This window comes from Taudactylus pleione, unplaced genomic scaffold (assembly GCF_031769625.1).
Source record: "Taudactylus pleione unplaced genomic scaffold, aTauple2 ptg000129l, whole genome shotgun sequence".
NCBI lineage: Eukaryota > Metazoa > Chordata > Amphibia > Anura > Myobatrachidae > Taudactylus > Taudactylus pleione.
Window position 1 is genome coordinate 4,129,147 of NW_028284531.1, and position 21,371 is coordinate 4,150,517.

The 21,371-nt window shown below is 43.9% G+C and overlaps 1 protein-coding gene across 6 annotated transcripts in view; it reads left to right on the forward strand.

The window, feature by feature from the left end:
• The window catches only part of SEMA6D (semaphorin 6D), a 170,225-nt gene extending 164,315 nt beyond the window's left edge, over nt 1-5,910 (forward strand). For all 6 annotated transcript variants that reach the window (XM_088472784.1, XM_088472782.1, XM_088472786.1 and 3 more), the window contains one exon: nt 1,237-5,910. In XM_088472784.1, coding sequence (XP_088328910.1) covers nt 1,237-2,564 — 1,328 coding nt within the window. In that variant the 3' untranslated portion in view covers nt 2,565-5,910. The remainder of the gene's footprint in view (nt 1-1,236) is intronic.
• The last annotated feature ends 15,461 nt before the right edge of the window (nt 5,911-21,371 follow it).

Genomic DNA, 21,371 nt, shown 5'->3' on the forward strand with positions numbered 1-21,371 from the left:
GGGGGAGGGAGGGTTAGGGTTAGGCACCCCCGGGGGGAGGTTACGGTTAGGCACCCCCCGGAGGACTTAGGTTTAGGTGGCGGGGAAGGCGGGGTTAGGTTTAGGCACTTGGGGGGATTAGGGTTAGGCACTGGGGGGGAAGGTTAGGGTTAGGCACCCCTAAGGGAGAGTTAGGGTTAGGGGGTAGAATTAGGTAAGACAATACTTACCTTGGACGATCAGGATTTCCTCCTCTGCTGGGATGCCGCTGTCGGGATTCTAACCGCCGGGCATGGGTCCGGTGGTAAATCATACCGATTCCGAGTTTGGTATATATATTTTCTGATCATATTAATTATTGCGATCACATTAACTCAACAGGTGTGCTTCTTCACTTACAGGTATATTTCATTACTGTCATCCAATTTGCTACTGTTGCTATAATGAACACTTGCTGCCCAGTCATTAGAGAGAGGATATTTTGTTACTATTGTTATCCCTTGATGGCACTTGTACATCCTTGGAATGTAGTACCGCATGGAATAAATCATTTGTCACCATGTGCTGGCATCTTGGAAACTTTTAAATTTCTGTAAAGCCGTCTAAAAGCAAGTCTGGCTGCTAATATAAATGATGTTCCTCTCTCCGTCTGATTTTCTGCTTGACTTTCCATCAGCGTTATTATGTGGTTGTGCTATTTCATCCTTGACTCTGTGTAATCATATCATAACAGCTAAAATCCTATTAAAATAAGAAAACATGGCTGCAAGCACAAGAAACTAGTACAAATGCCATGAAAACTAGAGCTCACATCCACCCCAGGGAAATGACATTATATGATCATTTCCACGGTTTATTTTTAAGAACGTTACTTTTAACAAGTTCATAATGTCCCTTAAAATATTTGAGTATATCTTGTATTTATTCAAATATTTTATTCAATAAAAAATCTCTATTTCCCAGTATACAAATGACTATATTACAGAGCATACTCTGTACCTAGCACAAAATATAATTGCCGCTATGTCTGTTGTAGCCGTCACTCAATTTAATTTTCAAGTTCATCATTCACCCTTTCCAAATTGTTTTCCATCCTGATTGACACAAGGACTGATCGAAAGGAGGCTGAGAATGGAATGCAAATGATTCTATTAAGATAAACACATTTAATGAGATGTCATGTCGTTTTGAAGATAAATGCCTTGTTCTAAGTTGCTTAGATATGACCTGACATTTGGCATCTCTTTATTTTTACAGGTGTGAGATGGGAAGTACAGTCAGGAGAATCGAACCAAATGGTGCATATGAATGTCCTGATCACTTGTGTCCTCGCTGCATTTGTTCTTGGAGCTTTTATTGCAGGGGTGGTTGTCTATTGTTATCGTGAGATGTTTGCACGGAAATCCAGGAAGATACACAAAGATGCAGAGTCTGCACAATCCTGTACTGACTCAAGTGGAAGTTTTGCCAAACTTAATGGACTGTTTGACAGCCCTGTTAAAGAATATCAGCAAAGCATTGATTCACCTAAGCATTATACAAATATATTGACTAGTAGAAAGGAGTTGCCACCAAATGGTGAAATGAAGTCCATTATGATGGACAATCAAGGACAGCCACCAGAACTAGCTGCACTACCAACTCCTGAATCTACACCAGTGCTTCAGCAAAAGAGCCTACATCCCATTAAAAACCAATGGGAAAAGACGCAAAACAACTTAAACATTTCACGGAAAGAAACTCCTCTTAAAAGTCCACAGTTTTTTCCGTCCAGTCCTCCTCCTCACTCACCTCTAGCTCATGGACAAATCCCAAGTGCCGTTGTTCTTCCAAATGCTACCCATGACTATAATACATCTTTTTCTAATTCAAATGCACACAAAGCAGACAAAAAACTTCATAACATTGAGCATTCTTTGGTAAAACAGTCAAGTAAAAGAGACCATCGGCGCTCTGTGGATTCCAGGAACACGTTGAATGACTTTTTAAAACATCTGAATGAATCTACAGGAAATCCCAAAGGTATAATGGCAGATATTCAAGTGGCTCATCAAAACACCCATCAGGCTCCACATCAAACATTAATGCTCGATACAATGGGAAACATGTCAGAAATTCCACCTAAAGTTCCAAATAGGGAGGCATCCTTGTACTCCCCCTCTTCAACTCTTCCAAGAAACAGCCCAACAAAACGAGTGGATGTGCCTTCCACACCAAATGGGCAAATGACATCTTTGGAAACACAAAGGAGCTATCATAAAAACTCTTCCCAGAGACATTCAATATCAGCTCTCCCTAAAACTATGAACTCACCAAATGGTGTTTTGATTTCAAGACAGCCCAGTGTTAATAGAGGTGGTTACATGCCTCCAAGCCCCAACCCAAGGGTGGACTACATTCAAGGGACACCTGTTATTGTCCACCAACAGACTTCCTTATCACGGCAAAGCAGTTACACAGGACATGGAACTCTCCCTCGTATGGGAATTAAGAGGACACCATCTATAAAACCGGATGTGCCACCAAAACCCTCATTTGCTCAACAAAATACAACAGTTAGACAGCTAAATAAATATAGCTACTGAGGACTATCATCTTGTTTCAGATGTGTATGGTGATGAAACATGGTGTTGTACTAGAAACTTTCAGGCAGAGACATGCTTGCTTGCTGAACCAGTCCCCATATAAGTGGCCAAAGAAGCTGTCTTTAGTTCGGCAGTAGCAAGTTTTGCCAGAGACAGGAACTGCCGAACAGGCTTGTAAGGAACAAAACAAAGGAAAGTGCTGGTCATTTTGCTTATTTTGTTTGGAGGAAAGTGGACATGTAGCACAGTTGGGGGCTACTTTACAGTAAAAAAACTGATACAGTACTAAGATTTAAAATATACTTGAAAAACGGGCTTTCAATTTAAACTGCCGCTGTGTGTAGCCATCCCATTAAATGTGAACATATTAATATGTATGTATTCACCTTGCCTCTTGCACAAGTGTCAGAAAAGTGTCTCAATTAAAGGTTGAATTTTAGGTAAGTTACATACTATTCTCTCAACACTAAAACATATCATCGGTCATCCGTGGCATCACTCCATGTAACACAGTTAATTCCGAAGTGCGCATGTTTTGTATGTGTGCGTAACCCATACATATAAACACTGCACTTAAAGATTCTCATTGCAATCTCTATACTATGATACTGTTTACACTGAGCATGACTGGACAAACAGTTAATATCCTTCCACTAGTGTTCTGCTGGTTGTGCAGCGAAGGGGAACAGCCGTCTCCCCTCTCTGCCTTCCAGGTAATTGACTTGGCTGAACATGGTACCTCGTGCAAGAATGTAAAGATTTCATAGAACTGTTATGCTGCTATTAAAACATTATTGTGTAATTCACTGGATATGCTGGAGAGAATCTATCTTCATGGTTGTTATCTCTTAGCATTAGCTCCTAGCTAGTGCTACTTGACCACTGTGAAATTAATCTCATTCATTTCAAGTACACAAATATCATATATTTTTTGTACCTGCAAAAATAAAGTTCCCACTAAAAGAAAATGCAGAGCTCCTCACATGAAACTATTAGTTATACCAAGTCTATGGAAACATTAATGGCTGACTGGATGGGCACTGGGTATAGCTGTAAGGTGCTATAGCCAGTGGATGTTGTAAATATATCAATGGTGGTGATTCACCCAGAACTGTGTCTATCAGAAGTTGATATCAGTGTGAACGCACTTTGAAGGCTGAAAACTAGAGGCTTCAGGTAGTGGATGGACCATGGATGAAGAGTGATGTATTATCAGTCCATCTAACATTTGAAGCCACTATGTTAGTGATCTACTGCTATAAGGTTTGGTCACAATGTTTCATCGCGATTACATATGTTATTGCTGAGCTTGTTAACACAATGAGAGATTCTAATGTAACACATTAAACAATAAGCAATTTTAGACTACATCCGAAACTTCTTACATCTCAGACTTTTTTGTATTATAGTCCCTTAAAAAACAAATCTGCACTAATAGCTTTGTGGAGGCAATGTTAACATTTTTCCCTCATGTTCACAGAAAAGATATGTGTGTGTATATGTGTTACCAGTGTTTTTAAAGGGGCAGTAGTGGTAAATAATTAAAAATAAATAACATACGTGGTCTATATTTTTCTAATGGTATTCTCTGCTTATAGCAGAACTCAATAGATTTCTCCTTATTAGAAAAGTAAAGAGCCACTAAGCTTAAACACAAGGTCACCCTTTATGAAACGGCACTGGTAACAGTTATAAATATCTATGCAAAAGTTTACACTGTATACACTCTTGGTGACTAGGCAAGTGTGTCCGTTATTAGGAAGTATGCAGGCAAAGTGCTCCATTCCCATCAAAGCCTTATTCATAGTATTTTGGGCTGTAATAAATCCCTGTAAACCTTTTGCATGTATGTTTGTGAATGTTATTTGTAGCTCTTTCATATAAAACAACTTTCATTTTAGGTTTAATGGTCCTTGAAATGGATAGTATTTAGGAGGAAAATATTCAATGCTTCTTAATGCCGGGGAGGCTATGTAAACCAAGTGAATATATGTTCATATGTCCGTAACGTAAGTAAAAGCGCAACCAACGCATTCAGAGCCTATAAGCAGCAGTACTGCCTCTCAAACTCCTGCAGAAAGCTAAAATAACACAGCTGCTAGGTAATATTAACAGGAATATAGTTGTATACATTATGGCCACGCTGCCCAGAATTAAATATAAAATGTAACATTAGTGCAATTACAGTACTTGTATTTCATGTACGAGTGATTTTTGGGTCATGCAGGTAATGACGATATTCTGTAAATATGTGTGTGGGTACCCGAATCTGTGCATTTTGTGCCTTATTCATAAAAATACAATTTACTATAGTATGTCAAGTGTCTAAGTTTAGTACACTATTTTTTCTGAGTGTCTGAAACCTTTGGAAGAATTCCCTGTTGAATAATAGGATGAACAACATTGTTGTAGGGAACCGAGTTGAAGCCCTATTTACTAAGACAGACTTTCTGCTACAGAACATTAATGGATCAACGCAATTCTAAATTAACAAAGATTTGTGAGAGAATGCAGCGCCTGCTAGAATTGTGTTTTAGTGTTTACAAGTACCTCGCATTGACTGATGTTTAACACAGATGTCTTTTATAACTTTAAAGATCCACATAAACGTAACAAATGTTACTGAGTATAAAGTAGACTGTTTTGATAGCAGAGGTTGCATTTGTTTTAGTATTATACAAAACAGAACCTGATTTAAATTATGTGTAACTAGACTATATTTTATACACAGAAGGGAAACAGAATTCATTGTTTCACTATTTTTTTCTTTTTTTTGTATAAAATGTACCTATTAAAAAAGCATATGTTGAACTGTATTTCTCGTGGCCAAAGCAGAAAACTCTAATTTTTAGGATTTGGGGGGAGGGGGGAAATATTTAATTTAATTAATACCAGTTATGCAATTTATGTCAACGTTGCCATTCATTTTTAAGTGAAAATGCTGATGTGTTTTCATGTGTAAAGTTGTGGTGTGAGCACACTGGAGACTGAGCAGCCAAACCACAAAATCTGTTAATCTGGATAACTTTGTACTGCCTTGTAGACTGTAATGTGAGTTCTATCAGTATTTATGTTGATGTTTCTAACATTCAATCTAGGCTAAAAATTAATTTAATAAAAAGTGCTTTATCCATTTGTGCAAAGGTAAAAAGAAAAAAAATTAGATTGTATCTTTTTTTTTTTTATATTCGTCCAGCATATAAAGTAACCATTGAAATAAGTTGCTCTCTCCTGTTCTGTAGAGTACTTTAACGTGTAGATATCTTGTAAAGTTGTATTGTGAATGTGTAAATAATTCTGTACTTTGGGGTTTTTAACACCGCATGTAAAGTTAAAATAAAATACTGAAGTGAAATAATAATTTTTGGATCTTAAATTAATTTTTATGGTTGGGGCAAAAAGTATATATAGACAGAAGGCACGCAGTCACAATACTTTCATTACATTTAAGTCTTATTTGTGACAGGTCTACATTTGGAAACTTTTCTTTTTACTATCGTAAGCTTTATAAAACTGCCATATATTAAGTCATTATTTAAACAGTAAAATGAGTCTGTGCCTGACTTATATACGGAACTTCTCTAAACCTCCGTATTGAAGCACCACAGAGCTGACCCTCGGCAAAGGCAGTATAGGCAAATGCCTAGGGGCATCTGGAAAATCTTTGGGAAAATGGGCAGACTGGACATTTAAGCTCTGCAGTGCCCGCTCCAGATTTCAGAAGTTCTGGTTGATGGTATTCCTCCGATGGTATGTACAGGCTTTCCAGCACTGCTATTATATGACAAGCAGCAGAGCAGCAGAAACCCTGTACAGCCCAGCGCCGATCATACAGTCAGTGTGATGCTGGCATGACCTAAGGTAACTTCAGCGTCATTCACAGGAGAGAGCGTGCTGCACAGGAGAGAGCGTGCTGCACAGCAGAGAGTGTGCTGCACAGGAGAGAAGCAGAGGGAAGACACCGAATGTAAGTAAACTATGAGTGCTTGTTAAAAGAGATAGGTTGGGAAGAGATTTGATGGCTGGAGTCCCACAAGGGGGATAAATTTGATGGCTGGAGTCCCACAAGGGGGGGAGATATTTGAGGGCTGGAGACACTGACAACCTCTGCCTCCCCAGTCATCCACTGTCATGAGGCATACCCATTCCGTGGGGCCACGCCAGAGGCAGATTTAGACCTCATGGGGTCCTAAGCAAGACACCAATTTGGGGCCCCCCTTCTGCACAGCAATGCCCCTTACACATTTTGCCACACACAATAATGCCCATTATAACATTATGCCACACGGTAATGCCCTTTACGCATTATGCCCTTCCCCCAGCAACTCACCCCCCACCCCTGCCTCTCGGCCTCCTCTCGGCTTGCCCTTCAGTTGAGAGAGACAGCACCGCCGTCATTCAAATGTCGCAAGCCAATTGGAGCACGCGGACCGGCAGCCAATCAGCAGGCGCTGGTGGTCCGCGCACTCTGAATCCTTGATCTATTTAGAGGTACATTTATGAGGTGAAATGGACCACAGCTCCTTCACATTTGTTCATTGCTAAGTATATAGTGCACACATCACCCCTCAAAACACACATTGGAGCCACCCACCCCCTCCCCTGGACTATAGCCTGCGTGTGCTGGTAACACCAAACACCCCTCCCTCCCGTGGCCAGATCTGCTACCCGACAACCCCCCCCCGTGTAAACAAACAATTCTCCCCCTGTGGCCTGCAACCTCCTCCCCAGACTACTGGAGCAGTTGAGTGCTGCAGGAGACAATCAATCCCCTCCCATGGCTACTGAAGCAGGTGAGTGCTGCCGAAAACAACCTATCCCCCCCCCCACAGCTGCCCCCTCCTTCCCCCCTGCGGCTACTGAAGCAGGTGAGTCAGTTCTGCTGGAAACTACTAAACTGACATCCACACCACTATCCCCGGACAATATAAATCAGTGGCACTGGCACGGCACTCGCCTTCTTTTCTTGTTGTACCCTCCCTGGATGGCAGCGCAATGGTGAGTTCTTCTCTGCTCCTCTCTCTGTGTGCATGTTACGTCACATGTAGCACAACACAGTTCAGGGGAGAGGAGAGAGTGAGAAAGAGCGGCACCTGACAGCTGTGCACTGCTGGCAGTCTGACGGGGCCAAAACTATATATCTATAACTATATCTACTACATTATACAGGCCTATCAGCAAGACCCCTGGGACCCGCTGGGCCCTAAGAAGCCACTTATGTTGCTTAGCGGTAAATCCGCTACTGAGTAACACCCCCTTCTCGGGTTCCACATGGGGGGAGCAGCCAGAATCTTCCCTAGGGCATCATTGGGGTCAGACCAGCTCTGGTGCACCACATCTGTTCATTATTTGTGGGATGCGGTCAATATCCCGACCGCGGGGATTCCGGCAGTCAGAATTCCGGCGCCGGATTCCAGACACCTATCAGAATCCCGGCACCGGCATCACGACACCCGGAATCCTGAAGGTAAGTAGCGGGGTTAGGCACTAGGGGGAGGGTTAGGTTTAGGCACTAGGGGGGGAGGTTAGGGTAGGGAGAGGGGAAGGGTTAGGATACCTACCGACAGGTGCCGGTATCCTAACCCTATCGTGATGCCAGCGTCTGGATTCTGACCGTACCCATCCTGTTTGCATCAGTCCTATACCTGGTGCAAGAGTTCCCTTTGAAATCAGATGCATTTCTGTATATGATTAACTCTTAATAGCCCGGACTTCCATTTACATGCCCTAGGAACAGTGTTACCACACAGATAATGCCAGACCTTTTGCCTGCCTAATTGATAAAGAGATAATTAAGGAATAGCCCACCAGATTTTGAGTCAATTGCCCAATTACTTTTAGTCCCCTGAAACAGATGGGGCTACATTGTGTCAGTGTCCATATATGGACCAAACTGTATTTGCTCCCCACCCCCAGTCCCATTGCTTTTCTCTTATGTCCTAGAAAGTAGCAGAGGTGCAAAGTACCTGTAATACAGTATTCTAATTCCACTTTTGAAATGCCATTCCTCACTGTGGGGCTGATTCTGAGTTAGGAGTAATGCAACAAAGAGCAAGTGACTGCACCTTGGTAAAACCATGCTGCACTGCAGGTCAGGCAGATGTAACATGTGCAGAGGCATTTACATTTGACAGCAGCAAATTGTAGTGTCAAAATAAAGCTATCTTACATTTGTGGGCATGTGCGCTCCAGCTGCACTTCTGTACTGAGCTGCGGCCACTGCAGGGAGTCACCACCGGTCTGGTGGGCACAAGGTCATTTCTTTTTTTTTTAGGGGGGGGGGTGGAGTGGATTAAGAGTGGGGCTCATCCTCCACATTGTGCATATGCGAGGACGTGCCCCACACGACCTCTGCAGCAAAGTAGTTAAGAGACTACACCACTTGTCTGGTGCTATATTGATGCTATTTACCATGAAACTAGACAATATACTTCAAAGCAATGATCACAATAAATAAACATATTCCAGCATTGCCATTATCTTCTTGACACTCTCCTGCCGTTTTATTTTTATTTTTGTAAGATACTTTCCTAATGCGATGTTAAGATACATTAGCGCTCATTTAATTCCATTTGCATGCCCCATATAAATGTCAATATGTGGATTTTCAGTGGTTTTTATTAAAGTCATAAATATCTAATTTGCAGCTACGTATCATACATCACTAGGCTCAGGCAACTAGAACATAATTAGCTGCAGGCTCTCAGCTAAGCACACTGCTGTGGTTGGAGAACCCTGCATATTACTCTGATGTATGTCATAATTCTCTCCCATATTTATGCTTCTGCAAATATAGCACTAAAATATGGACAAGTACAAAGCAATAGGTTTTATGTAAAAATAGTTCTTAAAAACAGGGTAAAAGACTGTGGCCCTCATTCAGAGCCGTACGCTCTGAGCAGAGCGCACGCTCTGAATGAGGGCCGGCCTCCATGAAAATGGAGCGTCCTCCTGGACGCTCGTATAGCTGTGGGTCACCACCCACAGGCTATACGAGCGTGCAGTTTGATGGCCGCGATGGTCGTGACCATTGCGACCATCGAAACTGCGAGCCGGAGCCTGCGGTTGAGGTTTTCAACCGCAAGCTCCAGAGTGATTTTGGCTCTATCAGAGCCAAAATCACTCCCACTGACATCACTAGTGATGTCAGTGGGCCGGCTTCTGACGGGAGGCGTTCCCGTGGGAACGCCCCCGTCAGGGAGGCACGCCCCCGGCACGCCTACCAAAGGGAGCGTGCTGTCAATCAACATCGACAGCACGCCCCCTTTGATCAGACACAACGAGCGAAGGACTTTCCTTCGCTCGTCGCGTCTGGCGCATGCGCCCGACGGAGCTCCCTCCGTCGTGCGCATGCTCAGTCCAGAACATCGACCCACTTGCGAGCGGACAGCCGCTTGCGAGTGGGTCTGAATCAGGCCCTGTGTCAGAAGGCTGATAAATAAGAGTAACAGCAGCACCGTGTGAAATGTACTGCAGGACAACTTCATGGACACACCTGTACAGATCGCTTTCACAGGCATTGTGATATCTTTCTGCCCCACTGTAATTCAGATACAGGCAGCGTTGTGCCTACTCATTTTCAGTAGCCTGGAGGTAGAAACCGTCAGAGAGAAAAGGCGGAACAGACACTCAGTAATAGGTAGTTATCTATCAAGCTGTGTAGTGTTATCATGAAATTACCAGTTTATGCTCCTACAATTCAGGAACAAATGATCATTGTTTGCACACAACATTCCCATTCACCAACAGCACAGTGATGTTATATGTCCAGAGTTAAAGGATGCTGTATTGATGGATATTAATCTGTATCATCGGGTGTAGTAGGTATTACCGCTGGCCGCATGGTTCAAATCCCGGCAGAGGTGAAGATCCTGACTGCTAATTAGGTAGGTATCACTAACCTAATTCCCTACCCTAACCCTCCTTCAGGGGTGCCTAACCCCAGGCTTGCCTACCCTCCCGATTTGGCCGGGAGCCTCCCGATTTTCGGGTGCCAATCCCAGCCCCCTGGAAAGGCAGGCAAGCCTCCCGGAAGCCTGCGACCCTCCCAACCTCCCCCCAGAAAAAAATAGAAACCCCCGCAGCAGGGGGGTCGGTGATGCGAATCGCGCTGAATCGCGTCATCGTGGCCTCACCCCCTGCTTCACAATGCCAAAAATAATGGCATTGTGAAGAGGTGACGGGGCCACGATGACGCGATCGCGCAGCCCCGCCCCCAATGTGCTGTCAATGGCCGGCCCCGGCCCCCGCTGTTAGCCAACAATCAGCTCCCTTCCAGAAGGCTGGAGCTGATTGTCGGCAAGTATGCCTAACCCTAACCTCCCTCCCAAGTGCCTAAACCTAACCCCCCTTTCCCCGCAGCCTAAACCTATGTCTCCAGGGGGTTGCCTAACCCTAACCTCCCCCCGGGGGTGCCTAACCCTAACCCCCCTTCCCCTAGCCGAAACCTAACCCTCCTGGGGGGGGGTGGTGCCTAACCCTGAGTCTCCCCGGGAGCCCTAAAACCTAACCCTTCTCCTTGGTGGCTGTCTGCACCCGGCTTACCTTCGTTTGGTATGCCGGGCGTCGGGCTCCCGGTGTAGGTCTAATGACAGGCGTCAGGATTTCCACGCCTGTTATTAGTAACTTGCCGGGATTAGACAGTTGGGAAGCCGGCGGTCGGCATTTAGAATGTCGGCTTCCTGACTACATCCCATATTATCTATCTGCACTCTATTAATTGATAAACAGGCAAAACAATTTTTCCTGTGTTTTCTGCTTATACGGTACTGTTCTAGTGGTGCATACACATGGTCAGATTTGACAGATGAACGATTGAACGATTTTACAAACGATTTGAAAGATTTTTGACTGCATTAAAATTACTAAAATCGACCAAAACCGACTGCAAACACATTAGATGTCAGATATTGTTATCTGACCATCGGGAATTCGCATCATTCATCGTTGAAGGCTCACATGTCAGATTTTCCTTCAGATATGAATGATTGAATGATTATCGTTATCGTTCAGATCTGAAGAAAAATCTCACCGTGTGTATGCACCATTAGCTGCATACTCTGGGGATCGTGTTGAGTTGGATGTAAAGTGTTTTTTGCTTCTAGAAATATGCATTGTACTGCGCACGCTGACATTCTGGCTGACCCCAAAACACAACTTACATTTGTGACCATATGTCGCATCTTGCACTTAGGAATGTTTATGGCTGCTTATGTTAGAAGGGCGGATCGGGGAAATAAAATACTTGGGGGTGAAAATTCCAGATCGACTAAAGCGTCTGATTGGCTGATTGTGCAATGGAATATGCTGCGTTATATAAGAAACTGTTAATAAACAAATAAAAAATAATAAATAAATTGGTGTCTTAACACTCCCATCACCATTGCCTAAATAAACACTGCTGCGACTAGAACATTATCCTATATCCTATTGGCAACATACCCCAGCATGCCTTGCCAGTTTTGCAGTTAGGGCATGCTAAAACTGTGGCAGAGGATGCTGGGATCTGTAGTTGCACAGCAGTTGGAGTGCCACAGTTTGCCTACCCTTGTCATACACTTTCACTTGGCGAATGTAACCGCTGATCTTTACTACAAAGATGGCTGCCAGCCTGTCTGGCAGGGGGGGGTCTGTAATTGTGCTTATGCGCAGGATCGCAATCCAGCACAAAAATTGGCAAACTGGCCGGCTTCTAGGGAGTGCATCAGCTGCAGCACCTAGAAGCTGGTTAGGGCTGCAGTAATAGCAGGGGAGTGTCTTCTCATGGGAAGCACTCTCTGCTATCGCTGCCTGGACTGGCAATCCCAGGGGGAAGAAAACACCTCCACCTGAGACTGCCTTGTTCAGCTTTGCTTAGCAGGGAGCGCTTCCAATGGGAAGTCACTGCCACTGCTAGGCAGTCCCTGCAGGTAGTGGATTTTACTGGTGGAGCTGCAGCCCCTTGTTAAAATCTGCCCCTGGTGGCTGCTAAAGGTGAAACAGTTCTAAAAGGTCTCATCTCCTCAAATCAGTAAAGGGCCCTATCGATTAGGCGACCTGAAAGACTGAATGTCTAGCTTTCAGACCTTTAGGTCGCTGAGGTGCGGTGCCCGCACAGAATGGCGTTCACTGAAAGTCATTCAGTGCAGGAGCCCAACCTCCTATCTCTGAACATGCCGAACCTGACTATCATTTTCAGGTTGACGGGCATGTTCAGTAGATAGTCGGAGACAGTAAGAACCCAGCATGCACACGCATCGCTGGTCCTTGACAGCTATCCATTACCCAACTTTGTGAACAATGCGACCAAAACCTCCTGGTTTTGGTCGGATTGTTCACAAAGTCGGGTAATGGATAGGCCCCTTTACGGTGCTAACAAATGCAGCTATAGTTCTGAGCAGTAGCATGATTCAACCATGCCTGATAGAAAAGATGGCAAGCCAGTAGTATGTGTTCCTTATGCAGTGCCCCCATTAGTAATAGTGCCCCCAGTAGTGGTGCCCCGAGTAGTATTGCCCCTTATGCAGTGCCCCTAGTTTTGGCAGTGCCCCTAGTAGTGGCAGTGCCCACAGTGGTAGTGCCCCTTATGCAGAGCACCAGGGGCGGTGCCCCTTATGAAGTGCCCCCAGAAGTAATGCCCCCTGAAGCAGTGCCCCCTGTAGTGAAGCCGCTTACACAAAAAATAAAACCACAATACTTACCTTAAGCCCCGCTCCCATGTCCGTCCAGCTGGCCACTCCTCGGAACTATGGGAGAGACGTCATGATGCCTCTCCCATAGTGCACTGCACACTGCGCGAGCTGGAGCTCAGGTGTGAGCTCCAGTCTTTGGCTGGCACTGCTGGGAGGGAGCAAATTCCCAGCGGGCGCCCGTCAAATGGAGCTTCCCTGCTGCGCCGGAGTTAGGGGTCCGGAGGAGGTGGAACTGGTTCAGTCTCCTGTTTCAGACCACTTTACCCCTAGTGGGTGTGGGGGCACCTTATGTGTGGGGGCCCCGGGATGACCCCCCCCCGTCATGACGTCTCTCCCATAATGCAGAGTGGGCCAAGCCGGGAGGACAGACGGAGGAGCGGATGGTGGCGGTGGGAGCAGTAGCGGGGATTCAGCGAAGTGTTTTTTTTGTTTGTTTTATTACGTGTGTGTCTACTGGGGGGGGGGTGGACCACTACTGGGGGCACTACTACTGGGGGCAACACAAGGGGGGACTACTACTAGGGGCACTACAAGGGGAGGGGTCTACTACTAGGGGCATTACTACATGGGGAGAGGACTACTACTAGGGGCACTGTATCGGCGGACCACTACTGTGGACTCTATATACAGGGCAATACTGGGGGTACTGCATAGGGGGGGGACTACAACTGGGGCCACTATTTAAAGGGCACTGCATAAGGGGTACCACTATTGGGGACACTGCATGGGGGGGACTACTAATGGGGGCACTATATAAGGGGCACTGCATAGAGGGTACCACTAGTGGGGGCACTGCATAGGGGGGACTACTACTGCAGGCACTATATAAGGGGCTTACTACTGGGGGCACAATGAGATCTGTTTCACCAACATCTTGATTACTGAAATTTATGGGACTGATAATCCCCCAGGTATAGCAGTACAATTTGTTTACGGTAATTAGAAATATATAGCGAACAGTGCCTTAATTATTGCCTATTCTCTCCATGTGTTTTTTTTTTTTGTTTTTTACTAACAAATGTATTAATAAACACATGAAAGTTCATCACTTAAGAGTCATTTTCAAGCTGCAAAATCACAATGCTCCTATGCATACGCAAATGTGTGCCTATATATGCGGATTATGGCATGCTCTCGAACAGTAAACAGTTTCTGAGCGGTGACTGGAAGGTGGCTAGTAGTGCATGCAATAATGAGTATTATAGGAGTGTCACTGGAGTGTCATTGCAAGCTGTTGTGTTCCCAGCTGCACTGCTGCAAGCATAGGAGCATATTTGCCTACTCTCCTGGACTGGCCAGCATGGCCGCATTAAGGGCCACATGTGCCTGGGGCTGAAAATGTTCAATGGCCTGTATTGAGAAGGGAAGGATCTGTAACCAGTGCTGTGTGGGTGTGACCAGAGCCAAGTGCATGTGTACACCCCTCTGTCTCCCTAAATACATAATAATAGAAAAAAATGCATAATTTTGTGAGAAAACTAGAAAAACTATTTTAATACTTATAATGTATAGCTAACTATTTGACCAGCTAGGCAGCTGGTCATTATAATGCTCATTATGGGCCAATTTCCATGTGGAGGATTGAAGTTGTAGCTCCATCCGCCCCACTGTCAATCTAGCCCTGCCAGCCGGGAGGCTCCAGGTAGAGCTCCCGGAATGGCCGGAAGAGTAGGCAAGTCTCCTGGAGCTGGCCGCCACCTGCCTGTACCCCCCATCAGGCACTCACACCCCCCGCAGCCGGGGGGGGTGACGCGATTCGCACCAAATTACATCATAACCATGCCCCCACTTTACAATGCTGTTAATATTGGTATTGTATAGCAGGGGGCATGGCCACAGTGATGCAATCATCCCAGCACGCCCTTTGCACCACCCACCTATGCTGCACCACGCCCCCTCACTTCCTCCGTGTGCCAACCTGGCTGCCCTCTCCTGGAAGGGGCAGCCAAAATGTCGGCAAGTAGGCATAGGAGGCCATGGTCAGATGGAGAAACTGCACCTGTCCTAGTGATGGTGCAATCATCAATGGTGCCAAATAAGATGTACCAATCAGTATTACAGAATGCCAGGACACTAAAAGTAGGCATCTCAGTCCTTGCACATGCAGGTGCACAAATGTTTACGAGGGAAGGAGTTTGTATGACATTTGCTTAAACTCAGACGTGCGACCGCCAATACATACTGCTGCGTTCATTTTTGTGTGCGATCAGAATCAGCCCCAGGGTGTGCAGGTTGTGAGCTCACACTCACCACAGCCTCAAACTCTATGTTGAGCCTCTTACCCTCAGCTGGCTCCCTGGGAGAAAGCAGCCTCTTTTTGAATCCAAAATGGCCAATATGAAAATGTTCTAACTGCTGAAATGTTTTACAATTGTGATTATTGCACTTTTATGACTCGTATAGTAGACCGTAGGTTGTCATGAGCTGTGCCGGGTTCTGCAACCACAGAGAAGAACACAAAAATGGTTAGGCGTGGTAATGCTACACTCGCACCTTAACTATAGATGATGCAGTAGCGTTGATGGGGGCATGCCCATGCGTGTTTGCCAGGCCTGAACATTCGTAATTTTAACCACCCCCTTTCTTGGCATGCCTACAGTATATAGATTTCTTGGCATGCCTACAGTATATAGACAAAAAAAGACTCTTTAAAGTACTTATAACAGTCTTGGCACTGCCACATTCATACATCCCTGCCCTCCACATAAATGAAATACAGAAAATTGTTATCCAATAAAACTGCCCAATTTTTTTCTTTGATGCATAGAATTCATAGTATTGTTGTATGTGTTGTTCTATGATAAAGAGCAATTTAAAACACACAAATAAAAGATAATATAAATACATCTATGGAGATGGGATGTACAGAGATTATGCCAACCTGTTACACGGTTTTCTGCCAATCAGTCATCTAAAACCAGCTATTGTGAAAAATGCTTTTTGAACTGCTGTTGAAAAGGGAAGCGCCCCAGTTGGATCACAGGGTGAAAAGAGAAGAGGAAGCTGCTCAGGATAATTGATGGGGAATCTGAGCTGCAAGTCGCACAGGAACTGTGGAGTGGCACCGGCCCAGGGGGATCACGTTCAGCTGAAGGTAAGCAGCACTTGATTAAGAACATTTTTTTCCAACAGAATAGGGAACCCAAGGGAGTTAATTGGCAATGTTTAAATAGCAAAAAAAAAAAAAGGATTGAATTGTATTCAGTATCTCCACAAAGGGGATATGCCAAGATTAGTGCCACCAAAGTTGTTAAACTGTAACAGATTTAACCTCTTCCACACCCAATAGTTTTGCTTTGCTTTATTTTTATATTTTTTATATTAAGAGTCTAAGGTAAGAACAGAATGCAGCTACCCCGACGGCTTCATGCTGCTCATTTTACGTAACATTTTGTCTGTTTATTCTCACAATGATATGTTCATTATGAATGACTGTTCCCTAAGTAAATGGTTTGTGTGGCTTAGTATGAATTCTTCAGTGAGTTATGTTGCTACTTGATAATCCATTCATTCATCCAGGGGAATAACTGATGTAGCCGGGAAATGTGATGTAGCCATTGCAGCTTAAAAATTAATACATTAGAATTAGTAATTAATTCTTCATATTTATACTTCTCTTATTTAACACTTTGGGGGTAGAAGGCAGGTTTAAACATTTGGGTTTTAGAATTTGGGCATTAGAGACTTGGCACTAAGGGTGTAGTGTGGGTGGAGCCGTTGAAGCATGTGCTCCAGGGGCAGACTGCCCATGATTTTATATTCCACAATTCTAGTGATTGACTGCCGGGATCACCTGGTACCCAGCGGCAGAACAGTGCTAAGTTGGCCATAAACAGAAGCGGCCAGTAGACACATGCATGCTGCCTATTGCCAGAGATGCTGCATGTTATGTTGCTTACACACGGTGCGATAAATATTAACGATATGAACGATAACCATATCGTTAATATTGTTATCGTTCAGATCGTTCATTTTTTTGTGCCTTCCAACACTCAAACGACTAGCGATGCATGGGCACGTTTGGACGATATCGATATCGTCCATCGGCTGTGCATGCAGGCCAACCTGGGCGATATCATCCAGGTTACATAAGGACTCGCAATCATTGATGGCAGGTTGCTGGCCCGTCGTTGGTGGGTTGGTGGTGTGCTGGATGAACGATATCGATCATCCAGCACACTGGGAGGGTGCAGGGAGATCAGTCAGCGATATTGTTATCGCTGACTGATTGTACCGTGTGTACGCACCATAACTGCACTGCGCGGTTCATTGCATTATCCCATCTGATGTGCAGCACAGCAGATGGGATGATGCGATGAACGACAGCCTGGAACGACGGATCTGGCGTACATACACTATACGATGTGTCGGATATATTGTTCCGATCCACGTTTGAATGATATATCGTAAGATAGATCGTATAGTGTGTACCCAGCTTAAGTCATTCAAATGTGTGGAGCTGCAGCACTGGGAACAATATCTGGCGATGCAGCTTCTAATGTGTTAAGTCCCAGCACTGAGCGTCGGGCAAAATATGCTGAAGCTTGTTAGCTAACCACCTATTTGCAGGCTGCCAATATAAGGTTTGTTAGGAAGTTAAAAACACTAGTTACACTATTTTCTGGGCCCATACAGTTCTATTCATTATGCTTGCCATGCCCCCAGGCTCATTCAGTTGTGGGGAGGGTGGGGGGTAAGTAACATCATCTTACTTTAGGAGCCATGGCCCAATACTACAGGGCATATAAAATTGGGCGCGAGGTTTAGCGAGGTAAAAGCTTGCGCCCCTCGCACCCAATTTAGAAATACCATGGGTATGCATGCTCCCGATACCTGCGGTATTCAATTCCAAAAATAGTTCTGAAAACCCCATGCCGCGTAATTTAAAAAAAAAAATCTTCACTTACCTGGCGGGGGTTCTCTAGTGGTCTCCGCGGCTCCCAGTGGCCTCCCCTCTCTCTTCTTACTGGAGAGGGGGCTGCTGGGAGTCCCAGGGGCTCCTGTGAGGCTCCAGGGGCTGGTGGGAGGGGCAAGCGCTGCTGGGAGATGTAGTTGTCCCAGCGCCCATTCCGGGGGGGCCACACTGACAGTGATACACACTTACATACAGCATACACACTGACATACTCACCGCTGCTGCAGAAGAGCCGGCTCCCGACGCAGGATGAAGACAGCGCTGTAGGATATAAGCAATTAAGGACTAATTAAGCTAATTGGATACTTCCAATTGCTTAATTAGTCCTATGGGGGGTGCCGCGGGGGTGCCAGGGCAAGTGCTTGCTCAGGAGGTGCGTGAAAAAAACCTCCCGGCGAGTGTTTAAAATAAAACACGTACCTAATAGAATAGCAAAAAACTTGCACCTGCAGGAAAAACCTCGCAGGTGCGGGTTTTTTGATATTCTCGCAGCCTATTGAATATGCCCCACTGCCTCTGCTTGGCACTGTATCCCAACAGGCACAAATACTTTGTACCATAATCTTCTTCCCTTCTAAATCACATACATTGGTTCTTATAGTCAGTTTATACTAAGGGCCTGATTCAGCAAGGGTCACTATTGCGATCTTAATAGCGATTACGCACGCAGTCTGTCTGCGAAGATATGCTATTGATTGCAATTGCAATGCCATATAAGCCTAACATAAGGATGCCTACCTTACCTTACACATGTTCGTAATACTTAGAAAGACTGCAAAATCATTGGTAGCATTGAGTACAATCAGAGCCTCACGCACAATTGCACAAGGTCTGACCTTATTTAGGAATTGCTAACCTCATCATGCGCAGTGAAAGCCCAAGCTGCGTATGGCATCACAGTGGCTAATTTATGCACACCCCTGTAACGGCGTTCAAACACAATGGCATGCCTGCATTTCACCGACCACCTCCCATAATCACTCCCAAATGGTACTTCCTGTCAATCACTCTGCCGTATCAGGCCTGCACAAGCTGCTGTGTGCTTTGCATTTTTTGCTACTGGCTCCTTTCAGTCAGTTTTAGGTAGAGTGCTAGGTATTTCCCAGCCTACCTTTAGCAGGCACCTGACCCAAGTCATGTGGGCACTAATCCCCCTCTGCAACACCTACATCTGCTTTCCCAGCCAGGAGTCGAACTGGCACGAAAATAAGGTAGTTTTCTATAGTCTCTCAGGCATGCCTAATGTTCTGGGAGCTATAGATTGCACACACTTTGGGCTGAGACCACCCAGAAAGTCTATACCAACATACATCATACATATTCCATGAATGTGCAGATGGTATGTGATGCAAAACTAAAAATCATGAGTCTTGTGACTGGCTATTCTGTTTCGTGCCATGATGCCTACATCCTCAGCAATTCAACCCTGTCTGCAAAATTTGAGGTGGACCAGATGCCAGAGAGATGGTTTTTGGGTAAGTTACCTGTATGTGATACTAATACTAATACAGCTAATACTACATGTTACTATATTGTTCTAATTTTGAAAAATAAACTTCCCCTAACAGGTGATTTATGCTATGGCTGTTACTCCTGGCTTCTGACTTCATTGTCAGATCCACAAACTCCTGCTGAGCATAAATATAATGAGGCATATATAGCCACTCGATCCATGATAGAATGCACCTTGGGGCTATTAAAAACAAGATTCAGGTGTATTGAAAAATCGGGAGGCATATTATTATATCATCCGGCAAAAGTGTCCGATATTGTGCTCTGCTGCTGTCTATTGTATAATACCACTACCTCCAGTGGTATTATACAGTGGAGTTCATTTTTGCATTCGATTTTAAATGGGGATTTGAGGTTCCATTTTGGAAGGGATTTCATAAACTGAACACAAAATCCCCTCTTAAAATTGACGAAAATTTAATTAAATTTGAAAAGTGAATGCAAAATCGATTATTAGTAAATTATGGATTTGTTAAGGGATTTTGCAGTTCGATTTAAATTAGATTTCAGTCGATTTTATCAATTCATAAAATCAAATACCAAATTAAACTTTAGTAAATTTACCCCCAAGGAAGAAACTGAGCTATGTATTATCTTAATGTGACATCAGGGAGAAGAGCAATAAAGAAAAAACCAAATGCTTGACACTCAGTGCGTGAAGTGTACAGGTTCCTCAAGCAAAACATGACTAGATTTATATAAAATGAAAAAATTTTGGGACAAATACACTTTTAGTAAGTAAAATATAGGTATACTGAAGGTGTGCAAATAGTATTCATATCATATATATTTACCCATTTGTTTTGATAAAAAAATATATATTCTGCGCTATGGATGTTATTTTGAAAGCAGCTCCTAATAAAATAATTTCAATATGTAACAAATAAAGAGCGCTTGTGAATAAACATGTATGAATGTAACGCAATACCTGTTAAAAAAAAAAAAAAAAAAAAGGGATTAGTAAAAGATGTTTAAAACCCTTTTTTAATTTTAGGAAAGTCCATAATTGACATCAGGGTTCCGATAACATGCCTTGCAGTGCGGTGTGATACTGGATTCAAATCAAATGTATCAAATAAGAGTTACAAAATTATGGATACTATCACTTGTGATACAGAAGCAGTAATTTATTTACTTGAATGTCCCTGTGGATTCCAATATATTGGTCAGACAAAAAGAAAACTAAAAATAAGAATTGCTGAGCATATTTTCAACATCAAGAAAGGTTTACAGACACATAGCGTGTCCAAACACTTTCTAGACCATCACAACCGAAATCCCTCTGGTTTGTCATTTATGGGCATACAGAAAATCTGCCCTAACTGGAGAGGAGGTGACATTTCAAAAGAATTGAGAAAAAAGGAAACAAAATGGATTTTCTGGATGCAAACCTTGCAACCTGCAGGTTTAAATATGGATATAGAGATAAATGCTTTCCTTTAAATACCTATTAATCAATTAATTCTATACATTGCTTAAATTTCTCTAATTTTTACATCACTTTTTATAATATAATACCATTCTCATAATAAAAACACAAAAACGCAATACCTTAATTTTTATTTATTTCTAAAAGGAAATTATACCTAATTATACCTAATTATAGAATTAGGTTTTTAATTGAATCAATTAAATCTTTCAATAAAATGGAGCACACAGGATGGAACGCTATCCTTGAAAAAGGGCCAGGAGCCTGAAACGCGTTGGTTT